We start from the raw sequence: 25,341 nt of genomic DNA, 5'->3' as shown, positions 1-25,341 counted from the left end.
AGAAATGCCGAATGGCGACTCACGTCAAAAACTTGTTGACTACTTTTTCTAATACTTATTTAGTTCAGCAGACACATAGACTTCAAAAGGCGGAGTGGATTAAGTACCACTGTCATCGATATGCGTAGTTCAGAAAACTATCTCTAAACGTTTTTTTTTCTTACGTTCGCCATGTGTGTTCGAAACGCAGGAGCATACAGACTCTGAAAGAAAAGCGTTATCACTTAGGAAGCAATGAAAGTGCATAGGAAGCCCAGCCGGAAGCAAGCTTTCTGGAAGCAAGTCACACTATTGGCTAAGCAGATATGCACCAAGATGCAAAACATAGCGCGCATCTATTGCGACCGCAGGAGCACGTGCAAATCTATGAAATCAGCCCATAGCGTTGGAGCTTTGCGGATGCTTTCGTCTATTCGCCAAGATGGCGACAAAATGCAAGCGGGTCTAACATGGCCATGCTAAAAAGCAATCAACCGCGAGAACATCTTTGAGCTCAGTCACTCGAGAAGAGACGATGCCTCGCGCTAGAAACGTAGCTGAGGGTATTTTTTTCAACCGAAGCGCAATCCGGGAATAGTAAGAAGTCCGTGTTAAGGTGTATTCCTCCAGTTCCTCGCCAACACAGTGACCCTCAGTGTGAGGATTCAATTGCCCTGACGCAAAGTGAACGTTGTCACTGCTAACGTGGTGCCAAAATGTGAAGCCTGTCACAGTGCAATCTAATGACAATACAGGTGATCACGTGACGTGATTTGTTACGCGATTGTCGGGAATCGGGGGTCTACATGCACCGCATTACCGGATCTGTGCTATGTCGTGCCATGCTGTGGATCTAGATGTGGAGGATTATCTACTGTGTGTTTTGGCTATGGTGCCGTGTTCATGCCTCGGCTCCACGTAACTCAACAAGATCTGAAATCCTGAGGAAAAACATACTCTATGCAGGGCTGCTCACGTGAAAAACCAAGAGCCGCAAACCTCCAGAATATAAAAACGAATAACGAAGATATATTCTTATATTGTACGCGTTAAGTATCGAAAGTACCAGGGTGGTAAATGATTACCGTCCATTCTTACATGGTCGGCGCTGACCATTTCAGTTCGTTCTCCTGATATCCATCCCAATCTTTTATTTGCGTACTTTAGTGCTGTGTCTGATCCGAGTTCAGTCGAGAGTAGCATAGTGGCCACCTGCATCATGGCTAACTTACGTTGACGTACTTTACAACGACTGACTTTTCGGTTCTGGAGCACGACAGAATTGCGACCTAAATCTTGTTTTCTCCCGATACACCTGAGACTGACGACTGCATTCTGACCAAAGCTGCAGTTATAAGCACACATTAAAAGCAGAACTTGTCGCCCGTCAACTACTTGCCAGTCGCCTTGTCTGCAGTAAAGTGCAAAGGGTGTCATGCAAACGTGATAGGCGTCACTTGAAATCGGTGACGCAACCTTTCGGCGCTGCTTTATTTTCTTACGAACGTTGAGAAAGTGAACAGGGCGTGCGAGTTTCGACACGGATTGCGAGAGCAGTGTGTTTCAGAGACTTCAATTTCATAAACAAGAAGATTGTTTTCTTGTAACAGCACATTTTGCACAAAGCCTCTGTTGAGAAGAAGACACGGGGTTGGGAGTGAAATTCCAGTGTAAAAAAAAAAAAAAATAGCTTCATGATGTTCAGTACCACGAACAGAGGTTTCTAAATGAAGCTAAAGTTTTGAAACCGCGATATCACGAATGGGTTTACCATTTTGGTAATGTTAAAGGGAAAGTGCATATCGATCTTTACCCTTGCTGCTTTGCTCTCCTTCTTTCTGATGGTCTATGCTGTAGTGAATGTGACAGCAGCGCAGTGCACATGACTGACAAAGATGACAAAAATGACTTAAGAATCATAATTACTTCAAGCCTGCACTCAAGAGAATGATTCTGAAAGTTTAATGTCAAGTTTTCGTTCTTGAGATTTATACTTAGTGCGTTCACCTTTCACAACCCGCACTCCTGTCCTTAACAAAAAATGCACGACAATATCAGAAGAAGGAAAAAAAAACACATTGAACGAGCAATATAAGTTATAATGAAGGACGTGAGTGATAATGAGATATAAGCAAACAATCTGACAAACTCGCTATCACAAGTGAAAACACGCACGCGCACACACACCACTCTCGCAATCGACGGCGAAGCTGGCACCACGTGCTGGTATACCAACGCCTGGCCTGCTCCTAGGCTACGCCAATGCAGATGGATGCAAGCGAGAAGCGTTCTACTGCAAATGTCTGGCAGCACATGTAGCCGCGTATGGGGAAAGCGCGTTCGTGGGGGGCGCGGTCAGGCTACAAGGGCGAGCGTAGGGGTTCGGGCTGGGCATGGCAAAGCCGTCTACTATAGACTCTGCGGGCGCCCGCGCAACTTATCGGTACACACCTATCCGGCGGACTCACGACCCGGTGTTGTTGTGCCTCGTCCGGCGTCGCTGCGCTGTTGTTTGGGAAGAAACAGCGGCGTTGCAGCATCTGCTCACAGCTCTCTCCCTCATTCTACCTTCCCATTGTAGCTAGTACCAAGTTCAAGAGCGAATGACTCATTCAAGAACAATAGTTGCCAACAAAGTGTGTAAGGTCACTGATCTCCGAATGAGGTGCACTGAAACCGTTCGTGGACCTTTTCCACATCGCTGTAAGTTTGCTACCATGCAAAGTTCCACAGACACCAAAAACTCTGGTCCACATACCCCACTTTCACATTTCCTCTGTCTCTGTTACACCGGAAATCCCCCAGTATTGTGGTATAACAGTATTGTGGTATAAGGTAAGGAGTGGGCTGTAACAAATAACGATAGTTCCTTCATATGATTAGAACTAGTGTGTTGCACAGCGTCGGTGGGCAATTGTTTTCCGTCATTCACTGTCAAAGGTGAAATGTTTAATGCATGTCACCTAGGGGAGCCCCTATGCTTTCAAGGTGGAGTTATTTCTCTTTCGCAGATAGTTTTAATGTTGTATTGGGAGCTTGTTGATGGGAACAATAACCTCAACCTCATCTTCAACCTAAATTAAATTTTGGGCTATTACGTGCCAAACCCACGATATGATTATGAGGCACGCCGTAGTGGAGGACTCTGGATCAATTTCGACCACTTAGGTTTCATTTAGGCGCACCAAATGTACGGTGCACCGGTGTTTTTGCATTTCATCCCCAACGAAATGCGGCTGCCGCGGCCGGTCTTTGATGCCGCGCCTTCGAGCTTAGCAGCGCACAACCTCAACACGAAGAAAATTTCCCGTAATGCAGGGCCACAACAGAAATAAGTAAATCTCCCAGTGTGGTACACATAGAAGAAACAAAAAAATAATGACCGGAGCTGCCTTGACAGCTTCAACAGGTTTTATCCTGAGCGCCGCGCGCTTGTGTAAGAAATGAAACCAGTGGATGAGAGTTTCTGAGTGTCATCGGATCTCTGCAGTGCCGCAAACTTAAGTAGATGTAGAAAAGGTCCATTTGAAAGTGTGAAATACAAGGGCGTTATTATGGGCCATTCATCTGTGCCTCTTTTTCCGGAGCCCGTAGAAAGAAAAAGAAACTCTACGTTTAACTGCACACCCAACGGGATGACTGGCATAAATATGCTCACTCGCTATCAGCTTCAATGAAGTCATCAGATCACATCGGCTGAAAAAGCTAGAACAGTGCCAGCCTAACGACATTGTGTTCCGGTTACGTAGCCATCAGAAGAATTTCCCGATTATACCATTCATTGTTGCCAACTTTCAATAGTTAATATCAAAAGCAGTGAGAAAATCCGTGTGTGGGTATACTTACATGTCCGTCGAAGGTATCGACAGCTTTTCCAACTTGAGCTTGTTTCGCTGGCTTTTGGAGACGTGTTCGAGCATTTCTTGGAGTAACTCTATAAGACTCGTAAACTGCAAATAAGAAAAAAAAGGTAATCTTTACTTTTGAAATTAGGCAATGACGTAAGAATAGCAAGCGTGTCTAACAACGTTGTGTTGAAGCGAGTCACACATCCTGACTATTTCAGGAGGGATGAATTAGAAAGCGAGTTAATGCTGGTAACAGAGATTGGGTACGGTTCTTAGGCGGATCTTGCCCGTGAGTGCTTGTCGAGAAGACTCGAAACGCGAGGAAGTGCTCACGAATATTGGTTGGCGTAATCACGAATATGAGTTCCTGTAAACTTGAGTTGGTCCGGATACAAACTCAAGTGACATATCTTGAGTGCAGGTGAGTGTGAGAATAATTGGTGTCTGTGAATATAAATGGCTGTATATGAGACTGCGACTGAGTGTACGCATTACAAAAAAAAATAATAATAAGACCATGAGGAGTCTTTGAATTCTGCGTCATGTTTATGTGGAAGTGTAACATTTGAAACGGGACTGTACGACTGTGTAGTCCGATTCAGCTTTTGAAAGGTAACGTGCTATGTACAGCGTTTGATGGCTAGATCACCTTGGCTAACCAAAGGCGGTTAAAGCAATTGGACATGACAATAAAGCCATAACCATGCCCAATAGCATGGCTGCGTTCTAGGGAAGGATTCGAGAAAAAGCAAGGCAAAGAGCAGAAACGGGCACATGTCTTTTGACGTTTAGAGTGTGTCCTTTTCTCGATGTCCGGGAGGTTCGGTTCGACAAACCTCGGTAGCATTTAGAAGCGCTATCGTGCGGCTCCGCAGTCAGCACTCGTAAGTGAACCTTAAATGGTTCTGAACAGCTAATCAGCTGGAAGCACAAAAACGTGGTGTCGCTTCTCACCTGATCGAGCTTCAGGGCAGGGCTGACTACGACGGGTATAAGGGCTGGCATCACTTTGGTGGCGAGAAGGTTGACCGTTAGTCCGTATCGTTTGTCGCTCAGCATGTGCTTGTAGATCCCTGCGTATACAGCACGCGCCGACACAGACTCAATCGCTGTGAACAGAGAGGGGCATCTGGTTGAGCGAAGCTGTCACCTGTACTACAGTGCCGCACCTTTCTGGCTAAAATTCATCATCATCATTATCATTATCAGCCCATATTTATGTCCACTGCAGGACGAAGGCCTCTCCCTGCGATCTCCAATTACCCCTGTCTTGCGCAAGCTGATTCCAAATTGCGCCTGCAAATTTCCGAAATTCGTCACCCCACCTAGTTTTCTGCCGTCCTCGACTGCGCTTCCCTTCTCTTGGTATCCATTCTGTAACTCTAATGGTCCACCGGTTATCCATCCTACGCATTACATGGCCTGTCCAGCTCCATTTTTCCCTCTTAATGTCAACTAGAATAACGGCTATCCCCGTTTGCTCTCTGATCCACAACGCTATATTCCTGTCTCTTAATGTTAGGCCTAACATTTTTCGTTCCATCGCTCTTCGTGCGGTCCTTAACTTTTTCTTGAGCTTCTTTGTTAAGCTCCAAACTTCTGCCCCATATGCTAGCACCGTAGAATGCAATGATTGTACACTTTTCAACGACAGTGGTAATCCCCCAGTCAGGATTTGGTAATACCTGCCGTGTGCACTCCAGCCCAATTTTATTCTTCTTTAAATTTCGTTCTCATGATCAGGGTCCCCTGTGAGTAACTTACCTAGATAAACGCACTCCTTTACAGACTCAAGAGGCTGACTGACGATCCTGAATTCTTGTTCCCTTGCCAGGCTATTGAACATTATCTTTGTCTTGTGCATACTAATCTTCAACCCCACTCTTACACTTTCTCAGTTAAGGTCATCAATCATTTATTGCAATTCGTCCCCATTGTTGTTGAATAGGACAATGTCATCTGAAAACCGAAGGTTGCCTAGATATTCACCATTGATCCTCTCTCCTAAGCCTTCCCAGTCTAAGAGCTTGAATACTTCCTCTAAGCATGCAGTGAATAGCATTGGGGAGATTGTGTCTCCTTGCCTGACCTCCTTCTTGATAGGCTAAGGTTACCTCAACACAAATGCATTGGTCTATATCTGCCAGGCACAACGCGGCATACCAGGCACGTGACCCCTCCCCGCCCCCTCGAAAGTTGTGTTATTATGCGGCCTGCCAAGCACCCCCTACCCGTGCCCGGACAGGTACGTGCCCCCCCCCCCCCCCCCCCCCTCTCTCGGAAAGATATCACTGGCTACGCCACTGAAGATGGCACGCCTACTGATGTAGTGGAATGAAAGAAGGCACCCTGGCTTGCATTGAATGAAACGGCGCGGTGCCACATTGCATCAACTTTTGGTGGAAGCCTGTACCAGCCGTTGCTATCATCAATTTCGTGGAGGAAAAAAATGAGTCCAGCGCTTTCCACGAGTCAACAGAACCTATTTCAACGAGTCAGCGCTGCTATAGAATCTCTTTTGATTATGAATTCCATTATTGGATGCTGTTCATGAGCATCTTAGTTTGAATCGGGATGGCATCTACCCCTAGCCCTAACTTCGTTACCCTGACCCCTCTGTTGTGACTATTCTGAGCCCTTAAGATAGGCGTTTCTGGGTTAGCAAACCATTTATTGCTCTCAACTCTAATGTTACTTTCAGTCTGCGCCTTCCCTAGATGGAAGCAACCAATCTTATGGCCCTATTTTACTACTCACTATCTCTAAAACCGAAGGCTTCGGCGAAGCGAACTACGTTCCTACCAACGCCTATGCAAAGTATACATGCTCGTCGATTCGTTAGCAGAAATGAGATTTGAACAATCTGGCTGTCGGAGTGTACGCCCGTATACTTACGGACGACCGGCATGAGTATGGCCGGGTCCTGGAGCTTGGCCTTTCCCAACATGGGTAGGACTTCATCCAAGATGTCTGTCTTCTCGAGCTTGTCAATGATCTTTTCGATGCAGGTCAGAGCGTTCGCCTGCACCTGTGATGCGGAGAGAAAGACGTATACGTAGAACCTTGGTGTTAATTGCACCACCCACTCGGAAGGGCTGGCGAAAAACAGCACGCACTTACACTTGTTTAAGAAATGTGTGCGTCCCTTAGTGTGCTTTTACTCTTTTCTGTACCTATGATAGCTCGCGAGCGAAACTTCGCAAATTTGAGTGATATTTGACTGTATCTTGTGCTTTTACAGCCGTTTTGTGCTTTTACTTTTGCTTGCCCTGTGAAGAGGAGCAGCCGACGACATAATTAAGTTATCAACCTATCCTTTATTTAATGTCGATTAAAATATTGAAAACGTGAAAGAAATCAATCTGTAGTTGAGAATAGGTAGGTTAGACTCAAAAGAAAGAGATTTCAGATAATTAATTCACGTTACTGATGGAATAAATGAAAAACATAAAAATAAAACAAATGTAACTGAACTTGGCAGGAAAATAACGTGTCAGGTATTGGAATTTAGATTTTAAATCGCTTTGACCCTATAAAGAAAGTCCTGGATGCAAGAGCAAACCTTTCCATCCTTATGGCCAAAAGCCGAGTAACATTCGCATTAGTAAAATTTGTATCTAATACGAAAAGACGAAGCGTGGTTTCAAAAGCTCTTTTCCATATGGTAAAAATCGTCAACAAGAAATGAAAATGAAGAGTGCTGTATATCATCTCAACTTCGCTACAAGAAGCGAGCGAGAGAGAAGAAAGGTAATGCTAGATCGGTGAAGGTGTCAGACCAGCGCTACGTCACTAAAATTCAGAGATGGTACGTGACAGGGCACAGACGGGTTCATATTTTTCGTGGCATTGTTGCCTTTTTATATGTTATCAGAGCTTACAAGCCCTACGATGAATTGCAATTTGAGGAAGTTAGAAGCTCAACAGGTCAAGTGTGGCCTAGCCGCATAAAGCATATCCGAATTCATGTCAGCGAGTGTGGCTTCTTTCAATAACGAGTCACATTACCCATATGTCACCACGCCGTGCCTTTCGGTACACGTCGGCGCTTACGCAATAGAAGACCACTTAGGCTCGACGCCTACCGGAAGTTAATCCTTTGACTAAGTTCGTCTTTAATCCAATCCACACACGTGTGTCTTTAAAGGTGCTACAGATAATCCTTCGAGGCCCGCGTATAAACGAAAACCTTATGCTGCCACGTTAACCACCGATCTCGCCGCTTGCTGTTCAGGGGTGCATCAAACGACCGCGGTGAACCGACGTTATCTTTTCAAGCCCTCCACCTTGAGCAACCATCTCGAAACAATTTCCTTACGCAACGGACAGTCGTCGCTGTAGCATGACAGAAAAAAAAAAACGTCCGTGTAAGTGCAACCGACTATTTGAAACACCTTTCTCTCTCTCGTATAGCACTTCTACACGCGTATTTCGCGTGGGCCGTTGGCGTTTCACTGCACTTGCGTAAACGCCCGTTACGAAAAGCGATTATACTGGCACTCTTGAAGTGACCGCCGATCCATTTTCAACGCTCATCATAAGGTACCCCTCACTTCTATTCGTTATTGTTATCTTTTTTCTACGCGAACGGGCGAAGCTTAGCATCGGCCGCGAACGTGTTTCTCGTCATTCCCCGCCCAGTTAACGATTATATAACATTTCTATAATCCCCGCAGCAGCTTCCGCGATCAGACACGTCGCTTGCTGACCGTAATTAGGGGGTGGACATACTACTGGATACATGCATGAAAAAATACGACGACTGGTGGAACATAGGAAGACGATGATGGTGGGGATAAAGAAAATCACATCTTGTCGTTCTTCAGCTTGTCTTTGCTACACAAACAGACGTTCCCGGTAATCGTAACAATATTTTCGAAAGGGCGTCCAATTACACGCCACGTGAGAGTGCCCCATCCATATCTACCCACTGTTATTGCTCGTTGGCCTTTATCGTAGCGTGTTCAGTGTCGAATAATTAGGCAAGATTATTTTGTCATATTGTCATCAAGCTGTCGTGTCAAGTTCTCTATTATTTCAGAGTGTAACCTGATTATTTACATTGATAAACACCGGCCATCTATCATTGGGCCGTGTGCGAAGAGGCGCTTGAGATATCTGAAAGATGCAATACGAAACGTTCTGTAGTGCATATAGAGCGAAGGAAAGTTCCAAACAGAGAGATTCACATCGCGCCGTGTTCGAGTAGATTCAGTGCAAAATAACCGTAGCGAGCCGTGTATCACACATACCACACAAAGATAGTGTGATAAAAGATCAATGAAATAAGAACGTGCGGTTAATTAAATTTTTATGTTGTTCGTTGGTCTTTTGAGGAAGAAGGACTATCTCGAGCCTGTTTGAACAAAAACGGAGCAAGTTAGAATTCTTTAGCCCTTTCACACAACGCTCTGCAACATTCCAAATTAACTTTTTTTTAATTTAGGTACTTATTTAATGTATTAATTTGCAAGAACCCATCACTTTTCCCATGGGCTGCAGTCTGAACTGATGCCAAAGTTTACGGACACCAACACCAGATGGCACCACTCTCCCGTTCACGCGACCAGGCGGCCTGGGCGCCAATAATTGCGTATGCCTGTCACCTTTGTCTGTGCAAATGCGACGCAGATGTGCGTATTTGTCCGTCCAATACCTCATACTTCTATTTTGCATACATTTAATTCAGGTTTTCACAAGTACTACTACACATTATTCAAACAAAATATCGACAGCCGAGTGATGATTGATTATTCCAGAACTGAGTTTATTACCGTTACCGCAGAGCGAGGGCTGAAACGCGGGTTACATGCTGGTGTGGCGTGCTTGTGAACAATAGAATGACTGCCGAAATTAACAAATCTTCGCCTAGGAGTAAGCGGAGATTTGTTAATTTCGCCGCGGTGGCCCTGTGGCTACGGCGCTCCGCTGCTGAGCTGGAGTTGGTCAGTGGGATCCCGTTGGTGGCGGCCGCATTTCAAATGGTGCGAAATGCAAAAAAAAAAAAAAAAAAAGAAAGAACGCTCGTGCACTTGACTTGAAAAAACCAAAGTGATCGAAATTAATCTGGAGTCCCCCACTATACTGCGTGGCTCGTAATCTGACCGTGCTTTTGGCACGTAAGAGATTAGAATTTAATTTTTTAATTAATGTAATCGCTTGCCCTTAGAAGGTAATAGAAAATATTTCTCCAGTAAGCAGTAAAACTTCGATAGAAAGATAAGGCAGATACACTGCTGCATTTATTTTCATGTTTTCTAGATTTCTTTTAAAGTAACAGCTCCTTAGACCATTTTCATGATTGGTCCGTGATCGGTCGATGGTCGTTGGCCGGATTCGGCAAAGCAAGCATTCGCTTGCTCTCTCTCTCTCATTCGCTCGCGATCTCGCTCGCAGGCTACTCACATCCGCCAGGTTTCCTCTCCGCAAACCAAGAATCACTCATCGTTCGCTCGTTCGTTCGTTCGCTCGTTCGTTCGCTCGTTCGTGCGCGCGTGCGTCCGTGCGTGCGCGCGTGCGTGCGTGCGTGCGTGCGTGCGTCCGTGCGTGCGTGCGTCCGTCCGTCCGTCCGTCCGTCCGTCCGTCCGTCCGTCCGTCCGTCCGTCCGTCCGTTCGTTCGTTCGTTCGTTCGTTCGTTCGTTCGTTCGTTCGTTCGTTCGTTCGTTCGTTCGTTCGTTCGTTCGTTCGTTCGTTCGTTCGTACGTACGTACGTACGTTCGTTCGTTCGTTCGTTCGTTCGTACGTACGTACGTACGTACGTACGTACGTACGTTCGTTCGTTCGTTCGTTCGTTCGTTCGTTCGTTCGTTCGTTCGTTCGTTCGTTCGTTCGTTCGTTCGGGCTATTAGCTTACATTGACAGTCGTCGTCGATGATTTCTGCACAATTTTCTTCTCTTTTGCATTGCTAGATAAGTTCTTGCAGTGCATACCTTCAATGAAGCTTAGTTAGCGCATTTGGTTTATTGTTGTCCCTGTGTAAGGTAATGCCTACCGAAGCAGTCAAGAGGCACTAACTAGCCCAGAAAAATGCCGCGATTATGTTATCAACAGATTGCAGAGCGATAGTTTTCAGCAGGCAAGGAAGGCTGGGGATGGACCAGGAGGTCTCCTTGGATATGGACTACGGCGGGTAGTTGCGCGTCCAGGAATGTCGTTTCTGTCCTTGAAGCGTCGCTATCTTGGCAAGAAGCCATAAGTAGACCTTGGGACATCTCGCCTTTACAATTTTTCCTGGCTTTTTGTAATCTTACTGAGTGAGGCGTATACAATGACGCAGAAGCAACATTTGCAGTAGCACTGGAATGACACTTATGCTGGGTTACAAGAAAGTGCAATAATGGAAGCTTACCTTGATTCCGGAGTTGTTTTCGAAGACTTGCTTTGTCCTCGGCAGCACCATTTTGCGCACAGCGCTTTCTTCGAGGTAGTCTGCAATTTGCGCTATCGCATGCATTGCTGCACACTGATAAGGAGTGCGGGGGAAAAGCAATAAAAGAAAATAAGTTAGATCATAAACAGTATACGCAACTGAGTCTCGATTAAAAATATTTTAAACATTGGCCGACAAGAAACAAAGGCTGCTGTACTGATCTGAAAACTTCGGCTTGTTGTGTGAGGGATACGTGTACACATGTGGTGCCCAAATAATTGGTGTAGATCTTCGCGATATTCAGCAGCTGCACGTGTTAACGTTGATGCTGAGGTGAATGTTCGTGGCATGTACCTGGGAGTAGGGAATTGGCCAACAATAGGGTGGTTACCACGAAATGAGAGACACTTTGAATTAACGATTTGAGCATTGTGACTGGCGCATACAAATTTACGGTGCGAGGAAGCAGAAACGAAATGTAACAGTTTTAGCACGGTAATTAGTCGGTTTCAATAAGGTACGAGTAGCCCCATACTGCGGAGCAAACACCTCTATGACAGAACCCATGAATAGAGTGTAAAAAAAAAGAAGTTGCTACAAGAACTTATCAATTCTTTCCAAGAGTTCGACTTCAGAGCGTCCGTGATGTCACCAACTAATGCTTTCGAATGGGAGCTGTTATGTAGATTCATATTAAAAAAAGAAAAAACAAAAGCTAGAGAGGAAGATCTGGTGCTGCAGCTGTTTACCACGTGTGGGAAAGACAAGCAGTAGGTGGATTTTTCTGCGCTTGTAAGTGTTATAAGTGTAACCGGTGCACCATTAGAGTTTCAGAATGGATACCGAGAGAAGGCAAGCACAGTCGAGGACGGCAGAGAACCAGTTGGGGTGATGAAGTTAGGAAATTAGGAGGCGCAAGTTAGAATCAGCTAGCTCAACACAGGGGTAATTGGAGATCACAGGGAGAGTCCTTCGTCCTGCAGTGGACCTAAATATAGGCTGCTACTGCTGCTGCTGCTGCTGCTGCTACTGATGATGATGATGAAGGGTTATCTTGTTTCTTTGTGCTTGGCCTCCCATCGTGCTCTAGTTTCCGCAATGATAACATGCCAACTAATCATAGTATCCATCCCACTACATCCTATCGGCTAATTTTCGGTGCACGTAGTGCGCCGATAAGTCTGGACCCGGTTGTGTGCGCTGGCAACCTAGATCTATGTGAAATCGGGGTAGTAAGCCTCCTTGAGTCATTAGGCTTGATATCTTGAACAGTTCTTTTCATTTGTAATGTTCTGGAAATGACACGAAACAAATTATAAGTTAAAAAGGCCGCTCATCGTAATAGCTCGAATTGGCGAAGATCTTGCTCTGTCTGCATTTTGTTCTTTTGATCAGTGGCGTAGCCAGAAATTTTGTTCGAAGGGGGGGGGGGGGGTGGGGGTTGCATCTCGGCCTCCTTCTTATAGAATTTGTCGAGGGATCAAATGCATGAATAATAACTGCATTGCCAATGCCATTGTATATTAGATGCTGCAATACACACGATGAATAGAAAAACAGCTACCTGCGTCAAGGTGCACTGGATTCAAGGCCATGCAGCGAGCCCTCACAACATTGCTGCTGACCAGCAGGCACATTGCCCTCCTAATCCAGACCTTCCGTCTATTCCCCTCCCACCTCAACCCCTTAACTCGCTCCGAGCCCGTAAAAATTTTCTCCGGCAGGACACACGCGCTCTTATCCCCCCGTGTGTCTGCTCCCTCCCCCTTCACCTTACTAGGGCGGAGGAAGTTGTGCTTAGGAGGCTTCGGGCCGGGGTGGCCCTTACACCGGCTGTGATCTCAAGGTGGAACTGGTCGCATTTACCACTGGGTGCTACGTGTCCATACTGCTCCGTCCTTGTGATGGAAGCAGATGCATACCATCTAATATGGACATGTACTGGTTTACAATCGGAACGCTCGCGTCTCCTACTGCAAGCCGGCCTCCGCTACAGTGTGACAACCAGCTATAACCGCTGGACACATGATAACAGATTCCACAAAACACTGCTTCAATTCATACACAACACAGGCCTCACAGCACACATATAATACACATATACACATCAAGAATTATGCCTTAACGGCAAGTCTTTATCGCAATAAAAAAAAAGATGCTGCAGGCGGATTATTGCACGCTATGTACTGTCAAGTAAAATATGTATTTTTGCATAAAAGCATCTATTCGTATGCCCCAAATATTGTGGCAGAAATAACTGATATCAATGCTTCGGTGTTTTTTTTGTCTATTTAATAATACCAACTCGCCACAAATTTCTATAATTTGGTTTTGTGCATCTGGGCTTAAATACGAGGCATTAGTGGAACAAATTTCTAAATCGTTCTTCGGATATGTATCTCCACAATCAGCTCGCATGCGAAGAATCGCTCTGAAAATACCAGTATTTTCCGCGGGGGCTATACTTAAATCCATAGAGCCACTGCATGTCCCTGTGGCCACGGAGAGCCAGACCTTGTCGTCCGCAAAAAATAAGTTCTCTATAATTGGCAGTTTACTTTCTTCTGTTTTCTCATATTTTACTTTGCCTGGCCTGGTCCAGAAGATCGATCACATTGGGCACGCTTCCCGAAAATGTTTGGAGAAAATTATCAGCTGCTAGCTGACAGTCACGGTGATATTTAGTATTTTCGTGTATGTGGAAAATTGCGAGCACGTGCTTCCATTTCTGGAACGGCTTGGACACGAGGGCTCCAGTGCGCGCATGTTGGCCCAAGTTTATAAGAACATTAACCCGATGAAGTTCCAGAATTGAAAATATTTTAAAGCACGCCATTGGAAATGTCAGTGCACCTTTCGCGTCAAAAGTTTATGGGAACTTTATACCCATAAAGCTTCGTAATTGAAATCCATGCGCTCCGTATATTCCGCGGCCGCTGCGAGATGCCGCAACGCGCCCGCTCGCTATCGAAAAACCCTTGAAAGCTTGAGCTCGGATGGGGCTCCTTGCGTTACGTGACTCCAGGTGTAAGGGCGTTGCCACGAAATCCAGCCCGAGTTGGCAATGTGCGTGCCAAAATTACTATTCGAGCGTGAAAAAGACATTGTAGACAAAATCCAGAATGATTCCCGGCGGCGGTGGTAGTTTTGGTCGGCAGTGCATGCCAGCACGAAAAAATTTCGGGGTGGGGGGGAGGGGCTGAAGCCCCGTCAGCACCCCCCCCCCCCCCCCTTCGCCCCGCCTGGCTGCTACGCCCCTGCTTTTGATATATACTTTCGAAAGTATTTTGTAACTTTGGGACTTGTTTCTTTGTTGTTGTTTTTCTTAGCTGAGGTTTTGTCTAGTCGGCCAATTCTGTGTCCAAACTTCCCAAGATTCAGATTCAATAAAGCAGACAAAAAAGACTTATTCGGCTAAAATAAAAAAAAAGTTGACAGAAGCCAAAAGCGCCTAGGCTTAGATAAATATATCCTAACCTAACCTAACCGTCGTCTAAACGCTGGATCAAGTGCCGTACTGGCGGCGCGTGAAGGCACCAGCGCCATGGCTTTTTATTAGCATGCTATAGCATAAATTACCATGAAAACACCTACCCACCACCATGACGTTACAACTCTGGACATTCGAACTTTCTGCCACCGGAAGGCCGTTGCCGAAAGGCTTCAGGGCGAGCGTTCCTGAAGCAATCTCGTCTGATCTGTCGCACTTCGCTGCGCTCTGCTGCGTTAGTGAGGATGAAAGCAACCATTGGCCGGTTTCAACATTCATTTACGGAAGAGCGGAGCTCCGTGAAGTTTCTCGGCAAAAAATAAATAAACAAATAAACGAAATGTGTCATGGCCACGCACAAGCGGCCGCTAGTCACGGGTATTGCGCAAAGTGCCTTTCAACGTTTATTAGCGAGGCTGAAATCCTGATCAAACGAGTGAATTTACGGGCAAGATAACGTTGGCACCATGTTAAGATCTGTGTCAGTTTCAGGGACGTTTTATTACTTATAGAAATTGCAAACTTTAGTATTTGAGGGAGAAAAAAAACCTGTTTTCGCATTTTGGGGAGAAAGCGACATTGCTGTTCCAATGAAACATATTTGTTTAAATGACGATTACTTAACTGAAATAATGCAATCCTTGATAAGTCGATGACGTTCTATTTATTCATTGGTTTAAATAACACAACAATCGACCGAGGCGATACACCTGATATTCTCGGTCAATATGCACAATTTGCAGCTTGGTGACATCTCTCCTCTAAGTGGCCGGCAACCATTGTAACGAGGCAATCACAACGCTAGAGTGCTAAATTGATGCCAAATGCGGTAACCGAAGATTTTCTGGGTTGTAACGAACCATCTTAAAACCGCTGCCGGAGTTCACTGCCTACAGCGTTCCACAGCTAGGCCCCATGTCGCAGGTTCGATTGGGGGCGGTGGTGGCTGCTTTTTTTTTGTTTTTTTTCCGGGGGGGGGGGGGGGGGGTCCGCGTAAGAAGTACGTGTTGCTTGCCTATATATATTAGGCCGGCATACCAAATTCTATTCGGAGCAACATCCTCCGTCGGGCAGTTCAGTCTTTCGCTTCTGCTTTTTTTTCTGTATGTGTACCGAAATCAATCAACAAATGAAGCAATGATGGTGACAGCTCGCATTGTCACCGTGTGTCCGATGCTGCATGCGCGTACCTGGATCTGCGGGGTTGTTGAATCAAACGAGTTGTACAGCATCGGAAGAACGTCCGCCTTGATGTCCGTCTTGGGGGTCTTCTTCATCAGGACGTCGAGATTCTCCAGTAGCGTTACCGTCGCCTGCGAGCACGCATTTCAAAAGTCAGCCGCTAGAATCAAACGAAAAGAGGAACACAGCCTATAACGGCCTTAGTAATCGGAAGACGCTATCGTTTAAGCACGACCTTTGCGCAATATTTCACCTCGTTGAGTTTAGCTAGCTTAAGCGTACATTTTATCATGGATGAAAAAAGAACGTAGGTCACGATACTTTACACAGCTTAGTAACCCTCTCTCCCTCCTGCTCCTAGGAAATGGAAGGCGTTAGCATTATGCCTGGTGTAATTCGACAGTAATCCACCGATATCCTCGCCAACTATTCCTCTACCTATCGCCGCTGCTGCTGCTACTACTCCTACCACGTGACCCATGACATTAATATCACGTGACCTATTCGCCCGTGCATACGCTGAACCCGGGTGGGTGCCACCCACTCCTTTCTCACGTGACCTCTGACACTCCTCTTGCGTCACTCCTCTCAGTAACGTGCGACGTCGGGCTAGTTGATACGTAGCTGTAACGATCACGCCTTGACGACCTTACTTCTGCTCGTCTTGAAGTGGCCGACAGCGGGCGAACAATAAGGGGATTAATCATCAGCTTGTAGCCAACGTTCCGACAAAGGGTACTTGTCTTCGTCATATATTCTGAGCAAGACAAGTATCCTTGTCCGTTTGTCGGCTACGGGATGATGTAGAGCCTTGACGAAGACAAGTTCTCCATGCCAGGACGTTGGCTCCAAGATGATGCTCCCTTTCATCACCTTAGTTCTGATCCGTTTGTCTACATCTTCCTGCGACATTTATTGTCCTGTTTCGACGTCTCATTCCATTCGCTCGCGCCAACTCCCTCTCCCGCTTCAAATTCTGCGTCGAGACAGGTCATAAGAACCACCGATGGTACCTTGAAATGATAATGCATTAATGTCGAACAAACGCGAAGCTATGCACTCGAAACGTATTGCTCTCACTAAACCATTAACACAACTCGCGACTGAAACAAAGCCCACTATCTTTGAAAGCCAGCAGCGGTGCAAGTAGCGGGTGTCCTCCAAACTTCTGTGTGTAGCGAATAATCTTTTAGGGGGAACGGATTCGTATAAATCCGCTGTGGCAGATGGTGCAGTTCAGTCGCGCTATCTGGATTACTTGAAGAGCTTGGCGACGCTTGCATTATGAGTCGCAATGTGGGGTTAACTTATTAGCGATGTCTCACTAAAGATTGCAACTATTCACAGAATATATTCCATAGTCACATAATTCCAGCTCAGCAGTAATAAAGTCATATCCAGTTAGCAGAAATACTGTGCTTAGCTCCAGTTAAAAAAAAAAAATACGACCTCATAATCTGTGGCAAAAAGCACCAATGTTTCGATTAACAGTTATCAACACAGTGCGTCATTCTATATTTACGCATTCCAGAGCATCAGGTTCATTTTTATTTGTAGTAGAGTGTTTATGGGTTTCAGTATCCCCCCCCCCCCCCTTTTTTTTTGCCTGGCAATGTACGCAAGCCATCTTGTTAAGCACAAAGTTTACAATTTCGTAAATGAAAGTTTGTTCCTGGTATCATGCATGGGTCCAAATTATATGCGCGTTTATTATAGAATAAGACTCTTAATCTCGTTCCATATATGCCCCACTAACTAAATAGAATATATTTGAAAAAAAAAAATTCCACATAGTGAGCTGAACCTATGTGGGAAAAATATTCTTCCTTCGGTGGGGCTTATGGTCTCTGCTATGCCATGTATTGGTCTTTATTTCTGCCCACATACGCACCACTAAATATCTGGAAACATATTTGCTTAAATCTTCTACTTGCGATATGAAAGCCATCTCTAACGAGATTAAGAATGTAGAAACAATATTCATTTCCGTTTGTAAAGGTAGCACTAAAACAAGAACGTAGGGCAATACCTCATCTCATCTCATTACAGCTTACGTCGGGTCCATCGAATGAATCATTTTCACCGAAACAAAGGGGAAATAACTGGAAGAAAACCAGCCCTGCGGAATTAAGACGGCACCTGAACAGACTTGGGCATGCCGAAGACGCTGCGGAAGATGGGCAAGATGATAGTTTGGTACTCGTCCACGGTGCTCTCCTCGATGATGAAGAGCAGGGGTTGCAGGGCAGCCGCCAGCACTTCGGGAGATTGCAGCTCCATCTTGAGCGAGGGGAGAACATGCTGCCACCAGAGTTTCTGCAAGGAAAAAAAAAGAAGAATGACGTAACTGGTTTCAACAATGAGTGGTGCAAAACAGTAGTCTAACACGGTAGCATGAAAACCACAGATCAATGTAACCATGATGACAATGATTACGATGAGTATGGCTCCAAAAAAAAAAAAGAACAACAATCGGACTCCCTAAGCCATTGCGAAAGTTCTCAACTGGGCCTTCTTTTTTTTTTGTTCCGGCAATTGATGTCACAGTGAAACCTAGTGCTATAGTGAATTGTACCACAGGTTGCGGCCTAGCTTTTTTTAACAGCCAAGCTGTTCTAGCTAACCCTAAAAAGTGGCGCCTGCTGTGGCAAAACCTCGCCGAGCTATGACGTCACTGCGTTGCCTAGCAACCACCTCGCGGAGCATGCGCGCGGCGCGCGCAATGCTCAGGAGAGGGAAAGAGAAAATAAGAGCGAGATAGAGAGACAAAGTATTTGTAGCAGCACCAGCGAGGCAACGCGCAGAGCTGCTGCCGACGCCACCCGCGTTGCCATAAAAGGGGCTGCGTCTAGTCGTATCAACTTTCGCTAGATATCGAGCGGCTAGCCTTCTAACGCGTACGGCGTCGGCAAGCAACAGCGTTCTTGGCACTGTACCAACCTTGGTTAGCCTGCCTGCGTTTGTGGCATGCCAGGAATGCTCTCGCTCGTAGGCGCCGACGCGTCCAGCGCTAGTCACGCGAAATGTCGCGAAAGGGAAGGTACCTCCGAAACTGATCGCTCGAGAATACCTACCCTACATGCGTAGTTAACGTAAACCAAGTTAAGACCTAGCAGCAACCAAATTAATACCTAGCAGTAGCAGCCAGTAAGACTTGAGGATAGACGCTTTCGCTGTGCCTAAGCTTTGCACGACCGAGTGCAAACTTGCCCGTTGTTGTCCTGTTTCTCGACGCTATGACACTGTGCACTTGGCTGTGTTTATTCGTTTGCCTTGTGACTTGCCCTGTAATCTGTGATCCCACTTATGACTTGACTGTAATATTATCAGCATTTGTGGCATTTTTCACATTTATATATGTTTGTGAGTCGCGCTTGTTAACGAGTGGTTCAAATTGCTGCTTGATATGCGTACTTATCGTTTGTATTCGCTGTATATTTAACCCGTCTTTTAACCGCCTCCGGGTCACCTGTATCTAAATATAATTAAATAAATATAATCATAATTGCGATAATAAGGGGTCAGCTGGTGCAAGACAGGAGCAATTGAAGATTGCAGAGAGAGGTCTTCGTCCTGCAGTGGACATGAATATGATGATAATAATGATAATGATCATGATGATGATGAATCGGCAGAAAGCAGTTCTCCTTGCAAGCCATAAAGATTAGTGAAACGCTGAGTACCACAAACGAATCAATGCTCTTTTAGTATGAAGTAACATTGTAACCTTCACCCCTAAGCTGTCGCTTTTCGTTCAGACTCCAGAAATGTCGTCATTTTCACTTACACGACAATGGTAGAAAAGAAATTTCTATTCATGGCGTTCTGGACTGTACGTTCAAATTGGCACTGCTACACATTAGTCGTTTTCCCGGTATGATTCTAGTATATTTTCGCAAAAGTGTCCAAATCTGCATTTTGCCCTTTATGCGGATGACATTACTCTTTGGGCGACAAAAGGCTCAATCGGAACAAAAGAACAAGTTCTTCAAAACGCCATAAACATAGTGCACGATTTCGCCACTGAGAACGGAATGAAATGTGCTCCTGAAAAATCAGAATGCATTACGGTGCACGGAAAATATTACAACAAAACTGAAAAGGCTGAACTGAAGCTTGGAGACTCGACACTTAAAGAATCCCGAAAAGTGAGGATTTTAGGGCTGTGGATACAACACAATACTAGAGCAGACCATACCCTAAACACTCTAAAGAATTCAGTAAAACAAATCACACGAATGATAGAAAGAATTACGCGGAACGGGAGAGGACTAAGCGAATCAGACGCATTAAGACTAGTTCAAGCTTTTGCAATAAGCAGAATTACCTACAGCCTCCCGTATCACGAGCTTAACCGTAAAGAGACAGATCAGGCAGACATCCTAATACGCACGGCGTATAAGGCCGCCATGGGTCTACCACTGGGGACATCCACGGAAAGACTCGAGGCTCTTGGTGTGTACAACACATTTGAAGAACTCAAAGCAATGGCAATGGTCACACAACGAGAACGCCTTAATATGTCACAGGCGGGCAGGAGGGTCCTAGAAGAGCTGGGATACCCGATCAACCCACAATACTGCAGCAGCGAACTAGTGGACATATCGAGGGAGATGCGAGAAAAACTAAACATCTCCCCCATCCCCCAAAAAATGAACCCAAAATATCATTCAGGCAGGCGTAATGCCCGAGCCAAACAATTAGAAAAACGATTCGGCAATAACCCGGACACAATATACACAGACGCAGCACAGAACATTAAGGGACACGTTATCGTGGCTGCTTCGGGACCCTTCGGTATTCCAAGAACCATAACAACAGCTTCAGTCCGCACAGCCTGCACCAGCACAGCGGAGGCGGCTGCAGTGGCCCTGGCAATAAAGACACGGGAGGGAGAAGACAGGCCCGCCTACGTCTAACATTAGTCGTTTTCCCGGTATGATTCTAGTATATTTTCGCACTGCTGCCTTTCCCATTTCCTTGCTGCAACCGTGGGAAACATTCAAGAGCACTCGAACAACAACAACGACGACAACAACAACAACAACAAAAACAGAAATGAATAATGAAAGTGAAAAAAAAGTGTTGTACTTCAATATGCCTGCCCGACTTGGGGCATGTCCTAAGGTTTCATTTTGTGCGCGCATAATTACAGAGTAGAATGCAGTGGAAATTATCGAGGCTGCATATAGCAGTTTAAACCCAGTTAAACAAATTACATGCTGATATCTACTGTCTTTTATCACTTGATGACAGCTCTAAAATTACTGTTATGTATTTGATGCTGGATTACCATGTGTCATTCTGCGGTGCTTCTTTTTTTTTCTGTTGAATATGTTCCATGATCGATAATTCATACAAATTATCCAATGCTATTGCAACTAATTCCATGTTCAGTGTGGCAATCATTCTGAAATTTGTTCTGGTCATATGAACTAACCCTATTTTGCAGTTCCTTTTTTGTTCGCGACGATTCGGCATTGCGTAGCGCGTGCGTTCAAGACTAGTGAAAATGGCGGAGTAGTAGTCCTCACCTTTGGTATGTTTGGCAGCGCCGTCTTGAGGTTGTGGTAGAAGTGTGACTTGTGCGTCGAGTCCTTCATCTGGATCACGTCCAGGTACTGCAGTCCGTGCACAGCTGGGTCCATGAAGTACTTGATCTGCGTGCACGCGTTGATTCGTGAAATCAAGGACGGATAGCATCAAATCATGTTTTCATGACACGGTAATGGTCTTTCGCGCTTACGCCGTCCGCACTGCGCGCATATCTCGAGTCCGCTTTTTACTGTGGTGCCACATGGGCACGATGAGTTGTCGTGGTTATAACTTCTTGAATACGTGATATCATGATAGACCACACTAGCAGTTCTCTGTTCGTCGTTGCCCCGTATTTTCAATCGCACAAAACGATGCCACAGAAACTCGCCAATCTACCTATTTTGAAGCGAAGTTAGCGCTAGGTGTCGCCCCCTTTCTGGACTGAGATAAACGCAATCACGTAAAATGTTGACGCGTCGACAGCATGCGTTTCCAAAGGCAATACACTAGGGTTGCGCAAAATGTATGTAGAAGTAGTCAAAGGGATGGTCTTTAAATTTGTTCGGAGTTAAGGCGAAGAAAACACACATATCTCAATACTTCGGCGTCACACCTGGGGAGACGCACATGCGCATTGAGCAGAAAGCAACGGAACCTAGTCTGAACGCGAAGACAAAGTTAGCCATGAGTTAGCAGGCTTAAGCCGATGATAACGACGTTTGGAAGGCTGCGCGCTCCAGCATCAATAAGGAATCGGTGCCTTTTTTTTTCTCTCTCTCTCTCTCTTTTATTTTTTTATTACTTAATTTCAATACGCGAACCAGAGCCTGCCTCAGAATGCGAAACTAGATTCCTGCACAGGAACGAGGACTCATCTGGGACACCATCTAACGCAGCGAGCGTAACTCAAGCAAGCATCGGGATCTGTCCACGCCCACCTTCCCGCTCGCATCCACACGCGAGCTTCGATTAGAAACTGACTCGGCCGTTGAGCCTATAGCGGAACCGTGCGAAAACTCCGGGATAACGGCGCGTCCGTGACTTTCCACCGGGTGGCGTGCCGTCTCCAAGGGACCCAAACAACAGCCTCCGCGCGGTATAGTTTGGGATACCCAACGCGCGATGCCGAGGACCATCGATTCTCCGTCCATGGAGACTGGCCACTGGAGCATGCGTGTGTGTATGTGTATGTGTATGCGTATGTATGTTGGTCATGCATATGCATGAGTGTGTACGTGTGTGGTGTGTGCATGTGTGCGGGCGTACCGTATTTGCAAACCCACACGTTCACCGACGTCAGATGGCCGGAGAACGACTTCCGCGGAGGGCTGGGAAAGCATTACCCCACGGTTTCTCCACTATTTTAGGCATAGGCCTATAGATCGCGATGATGATGTATTTAAATGATGGCTACAGGAGCCTCTGGGGAGGTGATTAAAGAGAACGGACTAAGAGTGACTCATTCTGGAAGCTTTACATGCTGAACCCCATAGTGTGTTAAGTTGTCTCGTTGACGTTAGCTCGCGACCGGGCCCAGTCCTCGAATGACGTCACCTAATTAGGCTAGTACATTTCCCGGAATTTCCTTAGCCCTTGGCGTTCCCGCACGGGTTGATGCACAAATTCAGTTATGTCCCATGTGCAGACTCTCAACTTGGGGAGGTGATTCTCAGCATAGCCGTTTTCTGCCCTTTCTTCTCTATGATGAAAGCTTTCAAAAACTAGTTACAACCCGTTCAGTGTTTTCGGCTTAATACCCGTTCCAACCGTCTAGTCTATGATTCGAGTCACCATTCAAGCCTAGAAAATGCCGGAAGTCCGGGTATGTAGGAGGGCTGCAGGAGGATAATATAACCTTGAAGCCGTCCACAGTGTCACACGAAGCAGACCACGCCCCAACATCCCTTAGTAACAGGCGCGCACGTATCCTTACACACGTTTTCTAAGCATTAACTTTAAACGATTTGTTCGTTGTATTTTTTGCCGCTCATTTAAATTTGCACTTTATATTTATACATGATTGGAGATCCCCAATTTAGTACTGACTACGGGAACTCCTTAGGAAGATACAGTTTTGCCCCCTAGAAAGAAATAAATCAAAAGTGAAAATTCACACTCAAGGTCAGCGGCAACAATTTTTTTTACGTATTAGAGAACGGCACCGCACGATACAGTGACAGTGACAAGAACTTTTATTGGTCCTGAGAAACTGGCCAGAAACCACACGCTACAAGCTCTCATATATACAATTACGCTTCTCTGTAACGAAGCTTCCTGTGCATACCCTTGCTAAATGAAACAAGCTTCGTGTCATTGGACTCCAACATTGCTCTGGATCTACTAACTTTTTTTTATCACCGTATTAATAAAAAAAAAAGAGGAAATGTTGATGCGCAGATACGACGCTGGCTCTTCTGTGACTCATGAATAGGTGCTATGGTTAGACATTCAGCTTTGCGCACCCAAAATTCAGATGACCCAACAACTAAGTGTGCAAAATAGAACAAGAAAGCAAAAAGAAAGAATGTCGAGAGCTAGGCGGCCAACTTCACGGAACGAAATCACTCTGCACATGAGGACCAAATAACTCAAAGGGATGTTACACAGGCACAAACGCAGACGCATCAAAAGCAAGCGCACGCAGATACGGTGGCTGTTTGGATTGTCGGGCGTTTTTCCGGGCAGCACTAATGCCTTGTCCCGGGAGAGCGACCGCTAGCGCTAATGAGTGCCGGACAGCGCTCGTCTGCCTTGGTCGACCAACACCGCGACTCTCGGAGTCTCGGCCCTTGTATATGGAGACCAACCTCGGAGATGGACCGCGTCCGGTCCCACGAGGACCAGCATCCTGGCTCGGGAAACAGCAGACGCATGCACTCAGTTGAAACCAGAGTTTTCTACAAACATTAGTAGAATGGACTCTGGCTGCCTTCTAATATTCGACGTAGATGGCTAAATAGACATAAGAGGACAGCAGCCATTTTAAGTGTCGATCGTTCCAATTCTGACAAAGCGGCAAAAAAGAAGAAAAAAAAGTAGTTTCACAGAAACAGCATCGAATACAAAAACAATGAGTGCTATTATTAAGTTTAGTAAGTTTAGTAAGATTACTGTTCAAACAAGATGGTGGCTGGGCCGAATGCTTGGAAATTTATCGGGACGGTCGTTCTGCACGCTAGAAAACATAGGCAAGCCTTCCTACGCGCCTAATCATCCCATGTCCGTGACTTATCACTAGACACACTTGTACACAGACGCACGTAGGAGTGCCTTGTCACCTTGCATATGACTGGTTCACGGATCACCGGTCATTACGGTACCAGTTTCAACCCTGCATTGCCCCACCCATGCAACTCGGCACACTCATCACCTTAAGCTTGTTCCATTCCAATCACACTTGGATATTTCTCAGTTTTCCTTTTTCCCCATTGCCGGTACTACTCTGGAATGGTCCTGACGGCATAATTTGGCACGTGCTTCCTATGCAACGTGCGAAAGAAACCGCTCATCATATATCACATTAGTTCTGAAGCTTGTGTGATCGTAGGTATAAATTCTTGGTATATGATTTGTTACAAGCTTTCTTACAACCTACCGCGTATGGAACGCCCTTCTGTTCCTTGTATATGCATATACAGTTCCATGCCCTGTATACATTCTTATATGCATGCTGTTTCATGTATAAGACATTGCCTATGCAACTCATTATCAAACTTACCTCTGCAGTGTCTCGTAATGAGACTGCAGTATTTATAAATAAAATATTTAATATAAGCTTGGTTGTGCTTTTCAGAGCTGCGCACACAAAAAGTGTTAAAATACAGCAACATTCTTTTTATTTTGTTGGCATTTTCTTGTCGATGCGAGGTGGATCAGTTCAATTGCTTGAGCTTAAAGCTGTCGTCTTAGCAGTCAAAGCAGAGCTGTCTTCAAT

The 25,341-nt window shown here is 45.7% G+C and overlaps 1 protein-coding gene across 4 annotated transcripts in view; it reads right to left on the bottom strand.

The window, feature by feature from the left end:
• LOC119430955 (SCY1-like protein 2) overlaps positions 1-25,341 on the bottom strand; it is a 433,350-nt gene that overhangs the window by 29,503 nt on the left and 378,506 nt on the right. For 3 of the 4 annotated variants that reach the window (XM_049657735.1, XM_049657738.1, XM_049657736.1), the window contains 8 exons: positions 21,404-21,529; positions 18,009-18,185; positions 15,878-16,000; positions 11,177-11,290; positions 6,723-6,855; positions 4,782-4,900; positions 3,826-3,929; positions 2,431-2,484 (listed from right to left, as the gene is read on the bottom strand). In XM_049657735.1, coding sequence (XP_049513692.1) covers positions 2,431-2,484; positions 3,826-3,929; positions 4,782-4,900; positions 6,723-6,855; positions 11,177-11,290; positions 15,878-16,000; positions 18,009-18,185; positions 21,404-21,529 — 950 coding nt within the window. The remainder of the gene's footprint in view (positions 1-2,430; positions 2,485-3,825; positions 3,930-4,781; positions 4,901-6,722; positions 6,856-11,176; positions 11,291-15,877; positions 16,001-18,008; positions 18,186-21,403; positions 21,530-25,341) is intronic. The other variant, XM_049657737.1, reaches the window with a different exon arrangement.

Source organism: Dermacentor silvarum, chromosome 10 (assembly GCF_013339745.2).
Source record: "Dermacentor silvarum isolate Dsil-2018 chromosome 10, BIME_Dsil_1.4, whole genome shotgun sequence".
Taxonomy (NCBI): Eukaryota; Metazoa; Arthropoda; class Arachnida; order Ixodida; family Ixodidae; genus Dermacentor; species Dermacentor silvarum.
Note: the sequence above shows the minus strand (reverse complement) of the source record. Positions and strands in the feature narration are given on the sequence as shown.